The 20,851-nt window shown below is 40.8% G+C and overlaps 1 protein-coding gene across 2 annotated transcripts in view; it reads right to left on the reverse strand.

Moving 5' to 3' along the window:
* The window catches only part of ADGRV1 (adhesion G protein-coupled receptor V1), a 710,193-nt gene that overhangs the window by 519,846 nt on the left and 169,496 nt on the right, over positions 1-20,851 (reverse strand). For both annotated transcript variants that reach the window (XM_077462401.1, XM_077462400.1), the window contains exons 19-23: positions 19,267-19,484; positions 17,319-18,062; positions 10,919-11,292; positions 5,733-5,909; positions 2,933-3,113 (exon numbers count right to left, since the gene is read on the reverse strand). In XM_077462401.1, the coding sequence (XP_077318527.1) occupies positions 2,933-3,113; positions 5,733-5,909; positions 10,919-11,292; positions 17,319-18,062; positions 19,267-19,484 (1,694 nt within the window). The remainder of the gene's footprint in view (positions 1-2,932; positions 3,114-5,732; positions 5,910-10,918; positions 11,293-17,318; positions 18,063-19,266; positions 19,485-20,851) is intronic.

The following is a 20,851-nucleotide window of genomic DNA, read 5'->3' on the forward strand; positions in this document are numbered from 1 at the left end:
CAATTTCTGGTTTAAACCTTTGACTACCAAAAATGCATCACACATGTCATGGCTGTGCTCCTTTTAGGTAGCCAGTGATGTATGGTGTACTGTATGTCATGGCAAAATATGAATGTATTTTATAGAAGGTATTGTTTTATAAATAATTGCGCACACACCAGGGGGCATATAAAATCATCAGCACTCTGTAGGCCCGGGGCTCTCAGTGAATATATGGTTCTAGGGCACAGGTGGCAAACACAAGACCCGAATCTAGCCCGCCAGGCCTTGTCATGTGGCCTGCACAGCAGCCTCCAGCCACTACCTCTTTTTCTCTGCAGGTATCCAAGGCAACAAGGGAAAACATCCTCCTCAGTCCCGCGAGCGGTGCCGCTTTGTATTAGCACATGCTCGGGTGGTCTCCATGACAATAAGAGTAAATATCTCCCCTCTGCTCTGTCTCCGCCTCCACCCCGCCTGCTCTCTATCTCCACCCCTGCCTCAGCTTTGCGTCAGCCGTCGCTCTGTCTCTGCCTCCGCCTCCGATGCGGCTCTGACTCCGCCTCCGCTCTCTCGCCTCCCCAGTCCCTCCAGTGATATTATTGCTGACAGCTCTGTTTTTTTTTCCATCCAGCGGGCTGCGTCCTGAGGGGGGGCTTTTTAAGCACTTGTGCTGTTGGAAAGAGTGTTGTGCTGCTTATTTAGTACTGATACTGAACACAGAGATCCGCCCTCGAGGGAGGTACTAGCTTATAGCCCAATACAAAGGGAGGGGGCTGCCTATACGGGGAGGTACCAGAGCTGGGCCAGGTAGGAAGGTAGGCGAGAGTGCAGATGTGAGGAAATTTGGGGGGGGAATATGGAGGCAGATGTGTGCAGAGGTGGGGGGATGGGAGGAGAGTGATGGGTGCAGAGGTCAGAACCAAGGAGGAGGGGTGGAAATCAGATGTTGCACACTGCATAGTACACTCCTGACCCCTCCACTCTGTACGTAGTGCAATCCTGACCCCTGTACTCTACGTGGTGCAATCCTGACCCCTGCACTCTGTATGTAGTGCAATCCTGACCCCTGCACTCTGTATGTAGCACAATCCTGACCCTTGTACTCTGTACGCAGCGCAATCCTCACCCCTGCACTCTGTACGTAGTGCAATCCTGACCCCTGCACTCTGTAAGTAGCGCAATCCTGACCCCTGCACTCTGCATGTAGCGCAATCCTGACCCCTGCCCTACAGATACAACTGGCCATTTGAGGGTAACCATCCTGCCGATGCAGCCCCCAATGAATTTGAGTTTGACACCCTTGTTCTAGGGAATCCCTCGAAAACATTAAATTCTGTACTGTGCATGTTAATTGAAGCAAATTTGATTCAGCAAAGCTTTTGCGACCTGGCAAAGCAGAAGCTTATCATTATTCTCTTCTCTATTTGAGAGGGACTCTGGCATCCTAAAACCCTTCAAAGAGACCTCCATTAGCTATGACCTACGCAACTATCATATGTTCTACTATTGAGCTATGCATGGTCGACCTTCTTCTTCAAAACCAAGCCTATTCCATTTCAGACATCTATCTGCCTTTCAATATGGCCTTTACGAAAACTGTCTGACTCTCTTCCAAATGAGATAAAGACTTTCCAGGCAAATAACTTATTGAAAAACTCCTCAGCGGTTACAATAAGGTCATACATCTGACCAACGAAATATTGAGAGAATCGCAGTTTAAACTTCTCCACAGAGCCTATATTTATTTTCCCTCATCCAAAGAGAACCCTCGCCCAGTCTCTTGCTATGCAGTCTATCCAACCCTTCTCCTACTCACTGCCGCTGGTCATGGTCATGCATTTCCAACTACTGGGAGCAGGTGTCCAACTTCATCTTCAGAATTACGCAGTGCCGTATCCTTAAAGGCCCTCTCCTTATGCTGTTCAGCTATGGCACCCCGACAACTTGGACTACCCAGGCTTATACTGTCAGGCTCAACTTTAATAATTCCTGGATTTACATCTATCTATTAGTTGCCCACAGATCAATCCAAAAAGAAGGGACAGCACCCACAGGGCATAACATTTCAGATGTCAAATGAGTTGAAAATGCTTTTATACTGTGAAAAGCTTCAAAGGGATCTGTTCCGCTCCTTCTCTGGCCACTGTTTCAATTCCAGATGGCAAGCTTTCATGGCCCATACTCTGCCAAAATCAGAAGTGTCTGCCCTTTTGTTTTATTTCCGCTTAGTAGAATGGCCTCCCCAACTTTACTCCTATGCTGCAAGGCTAACCCCAGTTCTTTCCAGTTCCCCACCGCAGCTGTAGCCTCATTGACTTACAGCTCCCAGGTCTGTGGTGTTATCCTATAGTTGTCTTTGCTTGTCTTTTAGTTTTTTGTTTCTCCTTGCTTTTAGCTTAATAAAATTCTCCTCAGGTTTGTTCCTACGCTCTTGGGCTGGGGACGACCCCCTGGGATTTTGTCCATCCATGTTTCTCATAGGTATCTGTATTACAATCTCTTTCTAGACATGTATGGTACAATAGCTTAACTACCAGTATTCTGCTTGTATTTTGTGAAACCCAATAAAATGTTTTAAAAAAAAATATATATACGTTCAGCCATCTGAAGTACAAAATAAGAAGAAGTGCCTGGCAACAAAAGGTTTGCATCACAAGTCTTTCATTGAAGAAGAGAAAAAAGGTGCAGTAATATAATTATGTACAGGTAGAGGTCACTACTGTGCAGTGTTCAAAGCTTATCACAGGGAGAATATGATTCTTTTCCTTTTGTCCCCATCTCTCTCTCAACTCTCCTCAATGCCAAATCCTTACTTTCAGATTATTGTCAGTTAGAACACCGTGATATATATCTATATCTATATATATATATATATATATATATATATATATATATATATATATATATATATATATTTTTTTTTTTTTTTTTACAAAAAAACTTGACTTACCGTAAGGGTGATCACTTGCATTTATTGTTATATCTTCAGAATTCTTGAATGGATCTATACTGGCTCCACTGGTAGGAGTAGACCCAACTTTTCCATCCGCAGACACAGCATTTGTGAGGATAACTCGGAAATGTTCTGCAAGTTCTGGAATGTCATCATCTAGAACATGCAGATTTAAAACCTACAACAAACAAGATCCAAATAGCACATGGACATTTGGTTACAGTGTCACATAAAGAATGCTAATAATTAAATAATTTATTGTAACACAATTACCACTTGGATGGATGTATCCAGATTATTTTTTGAATTGTCCCTGTTCTTGAATCAGTGCTATACAAGTGTCAGCATCTTAACTAAAATTGGATTTTTATCAGTGGAGCCCGTAGGAGGAGAGAGCATAGTGATTATCTCATCAGTGTGTTGCTGCTCCTGTATTGCCAGTCATTAGGACATGGGACTGGCCCTCAAGCAAAATATATTGTTTAGTAGGAGTGCAGTCTCTGTGAGATCTTATGGAGTGTATGCTATCTAGCAGGGTGTCTAGAACAGAAGACTTTCCTCCAATGTAGTAGGCAAGCCTGACTCTGTAGATAAAAAAAAGTCTCCATATATGGATTTGAGCAGGAGTGTGTTTGCCTGGAGTTTAGCTTAACAAAAGTGAAATCGTTTATTTACACCTTTTACACTTATATTCACAAGCTTCAATTCGGTGCTTTCTCTGTGTCTAACTGATTATTTTACAACAAAAAAAGTCTTAAATATTATCTTTTTGTGTGTGTGTGTTGTGTATTTCAGTAAAGAGTAGGAGGAAAGTACAGAAGGGACCAATATAACCGAACTGTAGCTACCGTGCCATAAGCAGGAGTGTCTTGATAAATTCAGTTTGCATGGTGGTAGTTAATCAATGCCAATGTATACCAAATTATAGACTGTTCGTGTTCAGTTTACCCTAAGTTCAGCCTGGCTGTCAGTTTTCTCTACTGTCAGGTATATGGCACAGAGGGCTTGGATTAAAAATATTTATATCCTTTTCCAGCCAACCACTAAGAGTTTCTTTGCCAGTGGAGCATTATGGGAAAGATGAGAGATTATGAATTATATATGACTGGTGCGCTTGTTCAAAATGTTGTAATTAATATTTATCACCTGTACAAAACAATTCTTATAAAGCTTAAATACATAAATCAAATAAATGTTGTGACAAAAGCCATAAAATCCTCCATTCGTCCATAATGTGCCCACATCCAATATAATGATTCAAAGTGACAATCAAAAGCAGTCCAAATAGGTATATATATTCTGCCGTAAGTATACAAATAGTTGTCTATGACCAATAACATCCACTCCTCTACTACTAAAAGTCACGTGACATGTGATGCAACGCGTTGGGTGGGGCCTGTGACGTTACTTCAGGTGTCTCCAATTCCTGAAAGTCGGTGAGGAGGCGTTCAGCCGAGATCTATCTTGCTTTACATGCTGTTTTCTTGTGAGTGCACAGTTTTATCCAAGTAAAAAGGCTTCATACTTTAGCAATACGGCACTATGAGCTCTTTCTTCTATATATTTGAGTACACTGGAAGTGAGTGGAGTGGATCCAGGCTAACTAGGCAGAGGGATCCCTAGTGGAACATATCAAGCCAGTTGGAAATAAAAAAAAACTGTAGACTTTTAAAAAAGGCACTTTGTGACCTTATGGCCATATCTTAAAGGTGAGCTGCCCATTCACTCATTGGTGGCTGGTGGTGGATTTTTCTCTGATCTTGTGCTAGCACTCAGTTCTGCTTGTTGATAGCCGACCTGAAAGTTTCTCATCCTCAGTAATTTTTTTCCTGACGCAAAAGCGTTTGAACCAGTCATAAACACATTTTCTGCTCACAGCTTATGTCCCATACACTTGCACCAACATCTAATGTGTCTCCATCGCCGCTTTCCCCAATTTGTAGTAGAACTTGATGTTCACTCATTGTTCCATTGCACTGTGACCCTACTTCTCACACTGGCTATGTTCCAACTACCTGCAGGGGGTTTACCCCAATGGTCTGGTGTACTTTACGCTAGGTGGCGAACCTCGAATTGTCTCTGGATGAAGTGCATGTGCGGTCACCTGGACCATGTTAACATTGAGATATTGGACCATTCACCAAACTTTTTAGGCCCACCTCTTAAATCTATTCAAGAAAGTGACTAGCACCCAACTCTTTCCAAACCCTCAATAATCACCATGGATCCAGCTCTGAGGTGTAATGTCAGCCATCCTTGTCTCTAGGGGTACTCCACCTGCTCCTAGGGTTCAGGGGGCGCTACACGAATAAAGAAATTCAGTGGTGCTATAAACATGTATTCTACATGTATTTTTCTTGTATTTTATGCATCCAGAAATGTATAAGTCAGTTATGAAGTACAACCATGGATATAAAGATGTTCTTAAAGTATAACTAAAGGCAAACATTTGGGTTTTTATTGCTGAGTTCCCATTAGGGAGATTCACCCTCTATAATTTTTCCCATTTATCATCAGAGTGAAAGTGAAAGAAAATCATACATTTTGGATTGTCATCACAACGGTAATGAAGGAAACATCTTCCAATGAGGACACTAGTTCTGGTGACCCGGGCGACAACAAGCGATCCCCTCACTTTGGAGGCATTTCCTCTCAATTCCTGTTTTTGCTGTGGGGCAGGATGTAAAGGCAAAACTCCCCAATGTGACACAGATGGCAAAAAATAACTGCCAGGGATTATAACCTTCCCTTACTACATCCAAAATGAAAAAAACATTACAATTAGTCATTCACTCACCTTTGATCTCTGGGAGGGAAGAAATTTAATATTTCCACTTCTGTTAGTGAAATCTGCCACTGAGTCATTAGTGACACCAGGGTCGTTCTGAATGATGGTGTAGAAGAGATACACAGTATCCAGTGCTCCTCTGGTACGCTCCACAACACAGGAGATGGTAGAATCTTCCTCTGTTGACTGAAAAGAATATGTTCTGATATCTCGTTTAACACCATTATAGTATCAAAGTATGCATCTGTAGAGATTTTTTCATGTTACTACATTCATAAGTGTGTGTAGATTATTGCATTAGGGTGTGTACCCCAAAACTCAAACACACGTGTATGTATGTATATCTGTATATATATAGATATATATCTATACAGTATCTCTCAAAAGTGAGTACACCCTTCATATTTTTGTAAATATTTTATTATATCTTTTCATGTGACAACAGTGATGAAATGACACTTTGCTACAATGTAAAGTAGTGAGTGTACAGCTTGTATAACAGTGTAAATTTTCTGTCCCCTCAAAATAACTCAACAGGCAGCCATTAATGTTGAAACCGCTGGCAAACAGGTGTGAATGGGGAGCAGGTGTGTTAAATTTGGTGTTACCGCTCTAATTCTCTCATACTGGTCACTGAAAGTTCAACATGGCACCTCATGGCAAAGAACTTTCTGAGTTAGGGTTGCCAACTTGTCTTCAAGTCAAAGCCGAACACTTTAGCGGCGCATGGCAATTTTTTTTTTTTATAGTATAAACTATACATATATTTTGCTATTAAATAACATTTCTAATCATATAAATTTAAGAACAAGAGTCCTCCTTTACATCAGAGTCCACAGAGTTCCCCTTTTACATCTGAACTTGCAGAGTTCCCTTTCATTGTAAGAGGGGACTCTGCAGACTCTGATGTAAGGGAGAACTCTAACATAAGGGATCCTCTGGGAACCCTGATTTAAGGGGGGAACACTGAGAGATCTGATGTACGGAGAAGACTCTGATGTAAGGGGAAACACTGTGGCCTCTGGTGTAAAGGGGGAATCTGATGTAAGGGGTGCTCTGAGAACCCTGATTTACCTTAGTATACTCACTCAGAGGCAGGAGAGAGAAGGGGGGAGATTTCAGTCACAGACAGGGGTGGATGGTGAGCTCATTCACCCCTTGGCAGTCAGCACCTCTAATCCGGATGTATCTGAGGCTAAACTTCAAACTTCCAGCCCCAACTTACTTTCCTATTCTGAGGCACAGCACTGGGGATTGGATTGTGGGCAGACACAGAGGGGTAGGGGAGGGGGAAGAGGTGTAGATCGATCCCTCTCTCCTCTCCTGTCTGTGTGCGTGTTTGGGGGCGGGGGGGTTGTTAGTGCTGGCTTTGGGCGGTGTTAATATAAAGAGTGTAACAGACACTCTCAGCTCAGACAACTGCAGCCAGTAACCCTGCTGGGAAGCAATAGTCCAGTCTAAATAATGTGTCCGGGTCTCAGGCTGTCTGAAACCCGGACGCATGATTCCAAACCCAAACTGTCCAGATGAATCCTGGACAGGTGGCAACCCTACTCTAAAGTATCTAAAAAAAAAGAAATTGTTGCTCTACATAAAGATGGCCTAGGCTCTAAGAAGATTGCCAAGACCCTGAAACTGAGCTGCAGCACGGTGGCCAAGACCATACAGTGGTTTAAAAGGACAGGTTCCACTCAGAACAGGCCTTGCCATGGTCGACCAAAGAAGTTGAATGCACATGCTCAAAGTCATATGCAGAGGTTGTCTTTGGGAAATAGATGTATGAGTGCTGCCAGCATTGCTGCAGAGGTTGAAGGGGTGGGGGGTCAGCCTGTCAGTGCTCAGAGCATACTGAAGCAGAGCACGATCCCCTCCCTTCAGAGACTGGGGCGCAGGGCAATATTCAAACATGGCAACGACCCCAAACACAACTCCAGGACAATCACTGCCTTGCTAAAGAAGTTGAAGGTAAAAGTGATGGACTGGCCAGGCATGTCTCCAGACCTAAACCCTATTGAGCATCTGTGGGCATCCTCAAAGGGAAGGTAGAGGAGCGCAAGGTCTCTAACATCCACCAGCTCTGTGATGTTGTCATGGAGGAGTGGAAGAGGACTCCAGTGGCAACCTGTGAAGCTCTGGTGAACTCCATGCCCAAGAGGGTTAAGGCAGTGCTGGAAAATAATGGGCCACACAAAATATTGACACTTTGGGCCCAATTTGGACATTTTCAATTAGGGGTGTACTCACTTTTTTGCCAGTGTTTTAGACATTAATGGCTGTGTGTTAAGTTACTTTGAGGGGGCAGCAAATTGACAGTTATACAAGCTTTACATACATTACTTTATATTGTAGCAAAGTGTAATTTCTTCAGTGTTGTCACATGAAAAGATATAATAAAATATTTCCAAAACAGTGTGAGATACTGTATATATAGATATATATCTATATCTATATATGTATATATGTATAGCTATATATAGCAGTAGGGAAATGGACAGTGTCAGTAGAGCAGTGGACGATGCCAGTAGGGCAGAGATCGACGTTAGTAGTTTGTTTTTATTACTTTTTTATTGGTACTTTTTTACAATTTAAAGTTATTGTAAAGCTTTGTTTTTTTTTTTTTTATAAATAACAAACATGTCATAATTACTTCCTCTGTGTAAGGGTTTTGCACAGAGTGGCCCTGATCCTCCTTTTCTGGGGTGCCCCTCCTCATCTCAAGTTCCCCTACGGAGAGCCGCATTCCATGGGGGCATTTATGCAGGCACGCGCCGGAGTCCTGCTGCTGTGTCCATTGACACAGACAGCAGGACTCAGCCCTGCCCATCAGCTTCCGTGTCCTCCTGCATAGTATGCATTAAGGTGAAAAACCGCAAGGGTTTACAACTCCTTTAATTTTTTTAATTTTTACAATAACTTTTCATTATTTTATTGTTATTTATTTTTACTATTTTTTAGGAGCCCCATTGGGAAATATCAGGGATCTAAACAGAGCCCTGATGTCTCAGTTTTGAGACAGAGAAAGGGACTGAGGACAGAGATTCCTCAGACCCTTTCTCTGCAGCCAAGCAGCAGGGGATATCTGTGCAGCACAGGATGATTGGGGTGGGCCCAGGCACACACACCTATGACTACATTGTCATACTGTGTTATGGATTCATATATCACAAGCTGTGAAAAGTAATGGTGAGCAAGAAAAAACATCACCCAAAATCCCTCTGTTAATGTTCTCAATAAACAGTTACAAAACAGTCACAGCCTGGTTGTGTATAAAGCAGTAGAGGTTTAGCTAAAGCAAGTAGTCATACAGTACATTGTACACATCTTAAGAGGTTGTACAGAAGTTCCAAAAGACATGATACCCACATGTGCTGGAAAGCCACTGTTGATATATAAACTGTATATATATATATATATATATATATATATATATATATATATATATATATATATATATGCATTAATACACTCACCTGCTTTATTAGGTACGCCTGTTCAATTGCTTGGTAACACAAATTGATAATTAACCAATCACATGGCAGCAACTCAATGCATTTAGTCATCTAGACACGGTGAAGACTACTTGCTGAAGTTCAAACTGAGCATCAGAATGGGGAAGAAAGGGGATTTAGGTGGCTTTGAACATGGCATGGTTGTTTTTACCAGATGGGCTGGTCTGAGTATTTCTGCTGATCAACTGGGATTTTCATGCACAACCATCTCTAGGGTTTATAGAGAATGGTCCAAAAAAGAGAAAATATCCAGTGAGCGGGAGTTGTTTGGACGAAAATGCCTTGTTGATGTTAGAGGTCAGTGGAGAGTGGGCAAACTGGTTTGAGATGATAGAAAGGCAACGGTAACCAAAATAATCACTCATTACAACCAAGGTATGCAGAATACCATCTCTGAATGCACAACACATCAAACCTTGAAGCAGATGGGCTACAGCAGCATAAGACTACACCGGATGTCACTCCTGTAAGCTAAGAACAGGAAATTGAGGCTACAATTCTCACAGGCTCACCGAAATTAGACAATAGAAGATTGGAGAAAGGTTGCCTGGTCTGATGAGTCTCGATTTCAGCCTGCCTTGTATCAACAGTTCAAGCTGGTGGTGGTGGTTAAATGGTGTGGGGGATATTTTCTTGGAACACTCTGCGCCCTTTAGTACCAATTTAGCATCTTTGAAATGCCACGGCCGACCTGAGTATTGTTGCTGACCATATCCATCCCTTAATGACTACAGTGTGCCCATTTTCTGATGGCTACTTCCAGCAGCATAATGCACCATGTCACAAAGCTAAAATCATCTCACCATTGGTTTCCTGAACAAGGCAATGAGTTCCCTGTACTCCAATGGTCTCCACAGTTGCCAGATCTCAATCCAACAGAGTACCGGGAGATTCGCATCATGGATGTGCAGCTGGCAAATCAGCAGCAATTGCGTGATGCTAACATGTCGATATGGACTAAAAACTCTGGTGAATGTTTCCAGCACCTTGTTGAATATATGTCACAAAGAATTAAGGCAGTTCTGAAGGCAAAAGGGGGTCCAACCCAGTACTAGCAGCGGGTACCTAATAAAATGGGCAGTGAGTGTATGTATATATATATATATATATATATATATATATATATATATATATATATATATATATATATATATATATATATATATATATATCTCAACTGTACCATAAAAGCTAATGATACTAAAATGATTAATGCTCTGGTTGCAATCAGACAATTCCAGGTGGATGTAAAAAATCATTAAAATCATTAAATGTTTATTAAAATGTAACTACTGTACTGTAACTACTGTATCTATCCTACAATGGAGTACTGAAACCACAGGTGCACATCCATTCCAAGCAGAAGTATGGTGTATGATGTAATAGGCAGTGTGTAGTCCCAATCATTTGGATGGACCACAAGGATGGAAAAATAATTCTTGCAGTGTGTGTTTCATAGATGCATTTGTCTTCCATTCAAAATCAATGTCACCATAGCCAAATACACTGTGCTTCCCGAGTTACCATATGCTACTCTGTGTGATAGTGTGAATGGGCCCTAAAAAAGGGAAGGGCAGCACAAGAAGCCAGTTAGGGTTGCCTGGAGTTTAACTTTGACATCCTCAATCCTTGGTAAGATACGTATGCCTATCACCCTGTAAGGCAGAAATCAGCTTTCTTTCCTACCTGAGGAATACATGGTCCCGTAAAACCAAACAAACCATTGGCATTATCACTCTTCTGTATTCTAATGGTTGCTGTTGTGTTCTCCTCTGGAATCCTGGCTCCCCCATACACAGACACTAGTTTTAGTATATATATCTCCTCTCCCTCTTCAGCAGTGTCATTCCGTGCAGCTACAACAAATGACTTGTGTATTTCTCCTTGTCTATATTCCAAATAGCCGGATATAGGATGCAGGTCACTCTTGGCTGGGGTGGCATGTAGTTCACTGATCTCTGCTTGAGATAACCTTTGTTCATATAGGCGGACATCTTGCAGTAGGCCGGTGTATCTGCTGCTTCCATTCACTCCTGCACCAATACGTACAATCCCTGGACCTGATTGGGAGGACAATCATAACATAAACATACATTTCTATTACAGCTTTTCAAAGCATAAGTCATAACAGCAACCACAAACAAGCATGTTTAAGATGATATCTATCTACTTTCAGCAGCACTAACTAAATAATCAGAATACAAATGTGGGATGTTATTAAATACAGTTTTCAGTTCATTTAAAATCATTAAAGAGGCATACCTCCCTCTCCCCCCAAAGTAAGCTATATACTCCCATGTATGTTCCTGCCTGATGCTGGATGAGTCAGCGCTCAGGTTGATTGAGGAGGCTTCTGCGGCCCTCAGAACCACCCCCACTCTGCAAGAGGCCTTTGCCACCATGACTGCATGCAAACTGCAGGAAATGGAAGAGGGGCAACACCTCATGTGTGAGGAAATCTTGTACAGTAAATAAAGGGTTGAGGGGCGAAATCACCAACACAACCCAGCTGTGTGAGTTGGACCATCCTCCTCCTGCCACGCCTCCAACACCACAGCCACAGCCTGGATGTAAGCCTGGAAAGAAGAGTGTAAGGAAGACAAAAAAGTGATGGTCTGGGTTCAGTCTGGTCTGACAAAAGATCCAGGCTCTTTTATGACCACAGCCTGGGGACATGTATGTCATCTGCTGCTGTTCCTGATCTCTTGGACTTCTGGACCAGATTGTACTCCCTTATATATGGACTTCTCAAGCCACCAATTTTGCCTTAAAATAGTTTATGTGTGCCCTGGGGGCCATAGGCTTTGCCAATTTCAGCTGTTTCCCCAGCATTGCCTTCCTCTTTATTTGGTTATGACCCCTAATAAAGGTATATTTTGTTTTCAGAAATACTTGTCTGTGTTTTACTTAAAAAATGATAGTTTATTTGTGAGTAGGCAGGTACATTTCTAAAATACAATGTCAAATTAACAAGGGACACCAACACCAAACAACCTCCTTGACGTTAAAAAATACAAGATAAAAATGGTGTTGTGGTAACTTGACACACAAAACCCAGAAAAAATTATGGAGATCACCAAAAAAAAAAAAAAAAAAGAGATCTTGATTAAAAAAACTACCACAAAAAAATTAAAATGATAAAAACAAAAAAATATTCGGGAGATCTGGCGAATAGAAATATTATATTCATAAGATCAGGAGAAATAATAAAGAAAGAAGTATGTGAGAAGTCTGTGTGAATATGAGCAGCTAAACAACATTCTTCTAGCATTATAAAGAAGAAGAGAATGTGCAGCATTAAACAATTTAAAACATTGCAGCGTGACGAATGTGCTATATCCATAACGAACGCTATTTTTACCAGACCAAGCACTTCCATCTCGTAATTTATTCTGAGCATGCGTGACACTTTGTGCATCGAAATTGTCTACACACGATCGGAACTTACACGATCGGATTTTGTTGTCGGAAAATGTTAGATCCAGATCTCAAACTTTGTGTGTCGGAAATTCAGATGGAAAAAGTCAGATGGAGCCTACACACGGTCCGAATTTCCGACAACACGCTCCAATCCCACATTATCCATCGGAAAGTTCATCCGTGAGTACAAGGCATAAGAACAGGAAATGTTGTTGGTGATCATCCAATACATTCATGAAAGATTCATCAGGTACTATTATGCAGGTGTATCACAGGACATCATGCATAATGCACTCTAGCTTACAGTGATCACTTATCCCTGCATACCCAGAATACTCAGATTTATACTTAAGACCAAGAAATGAGGAAGAAGTTTGGATTTTGGGTAATATCATTTATTGGATAACTAAACAAAATGTAGTGTACGCTTTCAAAGCATGCTGGTCTTTTCTTCATGGCAATCTGAACTGACGGCAAGAAACAAAAACTAAAAGAGAGACAGAGATTTTATGAACTTGATGCATATGAGAATGTGGCTACTTTTCAAACTCACTTTACAAGCTGACACTTCAACATGCACTCTGCCTCTATGAATAAGCAAAATGCTCAGCCAGAAGTCAAATTCCTCCATGCCTTTTTAATTACTCTGATCTATGTGAGTAAAAAAGAGTAGCTAGCTGCTCAGATACCCCATTTGGCTTGGAGCCAGATTCCTAAAGTGTTGTTTATACCCAAAAACCAAACATACAATATATCACTGTTTACGAGTCGGGATGAGTCAAACAACCCCCGGTTCGGTTTGCGGCAGAACATGCGAACTTACCGAAGGTTTATGCGAAAATTCGAACACCATTAAAGTCTATGGGACCCGAACGTGAAAAATCAAAAGTGCGAATTTTAAAGGCCAATATGCAAGTTATTGTCCTAAAAAGTAGAGTCAGTGTCCTCATCATCCCCTCCCTCCTCGTCACTGGAGCAAACCTAGCAGTATGCTGCAGCTGGGGCAACATGACTGCCAGTTTCTTGTCCTTCTTGGGCACCCCCTCTCTCTGGACTCACATTACTGCCTTTCTCAACCTGGGTACCATCATCTGAGCCTTCAAAACACTGCGCATAATCCTGCAGCATGTACCCGACACTGTGGTCGAACAGTTCAGGGGACTCCTCCGTGCATGATGGTGGAGCTAGGGAAGGAGTGACTGATGACATTGAACTGATGGAATAGGGCACTTTGGCAGCTGCATTGGCAGGCAAACTGCTTTGAGCCTAGGTGACAGAGGATGAGAAAGATGAGGATGGCTTAGTTATCCACTCTACCAACTTTTCTGCATGTTGTGGATCAACATGGCCAGCTGCTGAAAAAAAAGACAAGCGTGCCCCACGGGCACATGCTGAGGATGCACCGTGTCCATGACCAGCATTGTTGGCTGTAGACAGAGAGCCTGCTTGCCCTCTTTTAGTGGCCTGTGAGCCTGTGAGCATCTGCCTCTTCTTGGTGGCCTTCCAGACATGCTGTAAAATTTTATTAGCAAAACACCACCTGAAGTTTACTAGAAAACGTACACCAGGAATGGCCTGCAGTCACATATAGGCTTGGCTAGACTAGAATGCAGTGTATATATATACAGTGCCTTGCGAAAGTATTCGGCCCCCTTGAACTTTTCAACCTTTTGCCACATTTCAGGCTTCAAACATAAAGATATAAAATTTTTATTTTTTTGTGAAGAATCACCAACAAGTGGGATACAATTGTGAAGTGGAACGAAATCTATTGGATTTTTAAAACTTTTTTAACTAATAAAAAATTAAAAGTGGGGCGTGCAAAATTATTCGGCAAAATTATTCGGCCCCCTTGCGTTAATACTTTGTAGAGCCACCTTTACAGCTGCAAGTCGCTTGGGGTATGTCTCTATCAGTTTTGCACATCGAGAGACTGAAATTTTTGCCCATTCTTCCTTGCAAAACAGCTCGAGCTCAGTGAGGTTGGATGGAGAGCGTTTGTGAACAGCAGTTTTCAGCTCTTTCCACAGATTCTCGATTGGATTCAGGTCTGGATTTTGACTTGGCCATTCTAACACCTGGATACGTTTATTTGTGAACCATTCCTTTGTAGATTTTGCTGTATGTTTGGGATCATTGTCTTGTTGGAAGATAAATCTCCGTCCCAGTTTCAGGTCTTTTGCAGACTCCAACAGGTTTTCATCCAGAATGGTCCTGTATTTGGCTGCATCCATCTTCCCCTCAATTTTAACCATCTTCCCTGTCCCTGCTGAAGAAAAGCAGGCCCAAACCATGATGCTGCCACCACCATGTTTGACAGTGGGGATGGTGTGTTGAGGGTGATGAGCTGTGTTGCTTTTAAGCCAAACATATCATTTTGCATTGTGGGCAAAAAGTTTGATTTCGGTTTCATCTGACCAGAGCACCTTCTTCCACATGTTTGGTGTGTCTCCCAGGTGGCTTGTGGCAAACTTTAGATGAGACTTTTTATGGATATCTTTGAGAAATGGCTTTCTTCTTGCCACTCTTCCATAAAGGCCAGATTTGTGCAGTGTAGGACTGATTGTTGTCCCATGGACAGACTCTCCCACCTCAGCTGTAGTTCTCTGCAGTTCATCCAGAGTGATCATGGGCCTCTTGGCTGCATCTCTGATCAGTCTTCTCCTTGTCTGAGCTGAAAGTTTAGAGGGACGGCCAGGTCTTGGTAGATTTGCAGTGGTCTGATACTCCTTCCATTTCAAAATGATCGCTTGCACAGTGCTCCTTGGGATGCTTAAAGCTTGGGAAATCTTTTTGTATCCAAATGCGGCTTTAAACTTCTCCACAACAGTATTACGGACCTGCCTGGTGTGTTCCTTGGTCTTCATGATGCTCTCTGCGCTTTCAACAGAACCCTGAGACTATCACAGAGTAGGTGCATTTATACAGAGACTTGATTACACACAGGTGGATTCTATTTATCACCATCAGTCATTTAGGACAACATTGGATCATTCAGAGATCCTCGCTGAACTTCTGGAGTGAGTTTGCTGCACTGAAAGTAAAGGGGCCGAATAATTTTGCACGCACCACTTTTCAGTTTTTTATTTGCTAAAAAAGTTTAAATTATCCAATAGATTTCGTTCCACTTTACAATTGTGTCCCACTTGTTGGTAATTCTTCACAAAAAATTTAAATGTTATATCTTTATGTTTGAAGCTTGAAATGTGGCAAAAGGTTGAAAAGTTCAAGGGGGCCGAATACTTTCGCAAGGCACTGTATGTAGGAGACTGTATATATATTTAATGCACTGCAGATCACTGAATCACCTGCCTACCTGCCTGAAAGTGTATTTGAAAACATACACCAGGAATGGCCTGCAGTCAGATATAGGCTTGGCTAGACTGGAATGCAGTAGATATATATGTAGGAGACTGTGTATATATATATATATATATATATATATATATATATATATATATATAGTTAATGCACTGCAGATCACTGAATCACCTGCCTGCCTGAAAGTGTATTTGAAAGCGTACACCAGGAATGGCCTGCAGTCAGATATAGGCTTGGCTAGACTGGAATGCAGTGGATATATATATATGTAGGAGACTGTATATATATTTTATGCACTGCAGATCACTGAATCAGCTGCCTGCCTGAAAGTGTATTTGAAAATGTACACCAGGAATGGCCTGCAGTCAGATATAGGCTTAGCTAGACTAGAAAGCAGTGTATATATATATATATATATATATATATATATATATATATATATATATATATATATATATGCAGGAGACTGTATATATATTTTATGCACTGCAGCTCACTGGATCACCTGCCTGCCAGAAGTATGTTAGAAACAGTAAACCAGGAACGGCCTGCAGTGAGATATAGCTAAACTGTATGCAGTGGATATATATATATATATATATATATATATATATATATATATATATATATACTGCAGCCAACTGAACTACCTGCCTGCCTGAAGTATATTAGAAACAGTACACCAGGAACGGCCTGCAGTCATATCTAGCTAAACTGGATACAGTTTATATATATACAAGCCTGTATATGTATATATATATATATATATATATATATATATATATATATATATATATATATATATACACACTAAATACACTGCAGCTAACTGAATCGCCTGCCTGCTCAATCTAAATGAAATGACACTCTCGGTCAACGCCAGCAACACACTACATAGGGCGAACATGCAGACTTTCTTTGCTGACGGCGCTGTGATTGGCCAAAGCATGCGGGTCATAGTGCATGCTTGGCCAATCATCAGACAGCAATGCACTGCGATGTCGCACACACACACACTCGTGATAAGTAAATTACAAATAATTACAAGAACACAGACATTTTAATGTTAAATTATTATAATAGAAAGCATGTTCACTCGGTACATGCAAAATTCAAAGTGTACACTTTTGCACATTGCATTGCACACACAAAAATATTGCATCTTACATCCGCAGAGCAAGACAGTTTCAGTAAATCTGGTTCAATAAAAACAACTGCACATGAAAAGATGCCAGAAAATGCTCAAACCTTTAATTAAAAGGGTTGCAAATATTTAGTTAAAATATGAACTTAGTCACAAGGTCATCTCATTTATATTGGTAAAAAGAACATCAACTTGACTCACCATTTAATATTCCTTCTCCTTTTAGGCTCTTTACTCCCCCTGGCAGAGGAATTCCATTGATATAAAACTCAATAAATCCATCATCCAATGTTATCAGAAGATGCATCCAGACATTTTGCTCCATAAATTTTGGAACTCCAGCTTTAGCAAAATAAGTAGTGTTAGATCCATATGTTACATAATGGAGAAGGACCATAATATAGGAGTTGTTCGTCTCCACTTTGACACCAAAATACATTGTGCCATTATCATTGTCCTTTGATAAAATAAATCCATTGGTGTTCTCAAGTGGTATGGTCCATGCAGAGAAGGTAAAGTTTGTCAATGTGTTATTGATATTATCAAAATACCGAGGAGCAACGACACCAAAATCACCTTCATCACCACTGAAAAACAAGGCATCTGTTCCACTCTGATGTCGTCGCATATGAGCCTGCAGCAGTACTGAAGGTGGGAATGAAGCCAGAAGTATGAGGTCCAACATTGGAGGTAGACCAGTCTTAAAGGATTCAGAAAGAATTTCCCAGCCAACTCGAACATCTCCAAAAGTGCCCTGGTGTCTCCAGATTGAAAGGTTGGTTACATATCGCATGTCATCTACTGACAGTACATCTTCAGCTACTTCCCGATCCTGACTTTCAGAGTCAATCACAAACACTCCAAATGGGTCATCATTGAAAGGGATCATAACCGTAACATTGAGGTTTGTTTCCGCCAGCTGTCCCCCAAGACCTGGAAAGCCACCTGTTAAAGAACAAATTTACTCACGTGAGAAGACAGGAATAATAATCATGCACTGAGTCAATTAATGCATTAAAATGTAAGAATTCTTCACATAGACAATTTTCCATAATTTCCAGGTCTGATTTCTAAACTTTATTTTTATTTTATTTATTTCAGGTACTTATATAGCACTGTCAATTTATGCAGAGCTTTACATACGCATTGTACATTCACATCAGTCCCTACCCTCAAGGAGCTTACAATCTAAGGTCCCTAACTCACATTCATATGTACTAGGGACAATTTAGAGAGGATCCAATTAACCTACCAGCATGTCTTTGGAGTGTGGGAGGAAACTGGAGTACCCAGAGGAAACCCACGCAGGCACAGAAAGAACATGCAAACTCCAGGCAGGTAGTGTCGTGGTTGGGATTCGAACCAGCGACCCTTCTTTCTGCTAGGTGAAAGTGCTATTGCACCACACCACTGTGCCGCCCAAACTTAAGGGTATTCACAGGTTTCTGAGGCTGGTTGGATGTGCATGTATGATCCCACGTACCATTCAACACTTTTGCCATATGGTGCTGCAACAAACAATAACTTTTGGTTTGGAAAAACATACAGGTTCAAATAATCTTGGCACAGGAAGAGAAATATCCAGTGCTGTCACTGCCCATGATTCTGAGGGAGCAAAAACTATTTGCAAGTTAGAAAAACCTATCCCATTACTGTTTTTTTCCCACCTATAAGCCAGTATTAAGTATCACCTGTCTAGTTCACCCTCCCTCCTATCTTCAGTGCATCTGGTTGAAAACACAGCTATATGCATACTGTCTTCTAAAATATAGTTAAAATATTTTATTTTAATTCTTAATAAAATGCTGTTTGATAAAGTTAAACTTGTATTTGGTGACACATGCATTAACACATTTCTGGTCGTATTGTCTGTCCTTACAGTGTGCTTCCCCCTCACCCCTTTAGCATCTTACTTTAGGTCAGTGAGGTCACTCATCACAAGAATGGACCAACAGTTAAGTGCAGGGGAATACCATAGTTTCATCAGTATTTGCATTATAGAGTACTCTAAAAAAAATCAAGGGGCTGTGAAGTCACCTAGAGATGCCTTTTATTTATTGTAAACACCAGCTTACTAATTGTTTTTTACTATTGTTTTAAATATTGTTAATTATTATACTGTTTAGAGTGTTAAAATACCGGTACGTACCTGAAATATTTACCAACTTTAAAATGTAAAACTCATTGAACTCTGGAATTTGATCAGGAACAGCATAGAGTGTTATATATTTGAACTCTTCTCTATCGTTAAACAACAGAGAGCCCCGTGACTCATAAAATTCTTGGCCTGGTTGTAGGATGGAACCATTTGCAAAGATCTGCCATTGTAGAAGCACACTGCCAAAATGGCCTCGTTTTCTCAACACCCTGCAAACATGACATGGTAAATACAATATAACAAAGGCCATTAAAAACAGGATATTACAACTCTTAACACTCTAAAGAAAAATTATTTTGGGTCAATTTTGATATGTATTTTTTCCACTCGCCTGCTCACATTAGGTGAGTGGAAATAAGCTGAGACTGAGTGTGAAGCCGCACCGGAGGGGGGGTGGGGGTCGCCACTGGCGGGGAGCCGATTCTCCTCCCAGCCTATATCCCCTGTCATTCCCTGGCATACAGGGGAAGTAGGCATAGATCAGGTAGGGGGCGGGGAGGGAGCTGCCAACGTTTACTTTGATCGGACCACCTAGCAACCAATCACCAGCTTGTTAACAGGAAAAGTTAAGTCTCTCTGCCTCCTAGATCAGTGAAAGTGTCATTCATTGGTTTTCATTTTTTAATGCTATGTTTAATATGGCACTAAAATATTTACAGTAATGATATGAACAGTGCCTATAGTAGCCAATCATATTTTATCTTTATTTTATTTATCATAGTCAGATCAAGAAATATGCTTTATGTTAATATTGTTAAAGTTGTTGTTAATATTTATATTTGTAACTTAATTCTACATAAATTATTTAACAGTGCCCTTTCATGAGATAATTTACGAGGGTGTGTTTATGGGCGGGATTGGGGGAGGGGCAAGGTAGGGGTTGTGTGAAGCAAATTGTGGCAAATAACTTTAAAAGCCTGTAGCTCAGGACTTGAAATTTTGAGCCCTGATATATATATATATATATATATATATATATATATATATATATATATATATATATATAAATTGCCACTCTAATGAGGCATGAGTCTCTCAAAACATGTTTGTGGAGATACTTCACTTCACACATCCATGTCTTCCCTTCCAACTCTAGGGATAGTCTTGTATATTCATTCTCTGTCATTTCTACTACTGAGTCCGCTTTAGAGGTTACCATCCCTTCTACCATATGTTTTTTGGCCAGTTACCTAGTGAGAGTGTCTTCAGCATCTGTAGCTTTGACCATTGGAGGGGTAATCCTGATGATATGCCACTTTATTTTAAAAAAATTTATTTATTAAAATGTTGTTTTTATCTGAACAATCCGGTGCACTCTGGTTTGTCTTTCTATATACAGTATATATAATATGTCTGTTTTTCAAAGACAAAGGATTCCCAGAGCACCATTATTCAAAAAGACAGCACAGTAGAAGTTACCTACCTTGAGAATGGCTTTGCTTCACTGAAACCTTATAGTGAAAAAGATAACAAACTTTTAACAAATTACATAATGTGACCCCCTACTATTTATTTCAAATGTTTTCTTTAAAGCTAAACTTAAGAGGAAACCCTAAAATGATTCCTTGCAGTGAGG

This window comes from Lithobates pipiens, unplaced genomic scaffold, assembly GCF_037356315.1.
Source record: "Lithobates pipiens isolate NorthernLeopardFrog02 unplaced genomic scaffold, aLitPip1_a1.2 Scaffold_3, whole genome shotgun sequence".
Lineage (NCBI taxonomy): Eukaryota > Metazoa > Chordata > Amphibia > Anura > Ranidae > Lithobates > Lithobates pipiens.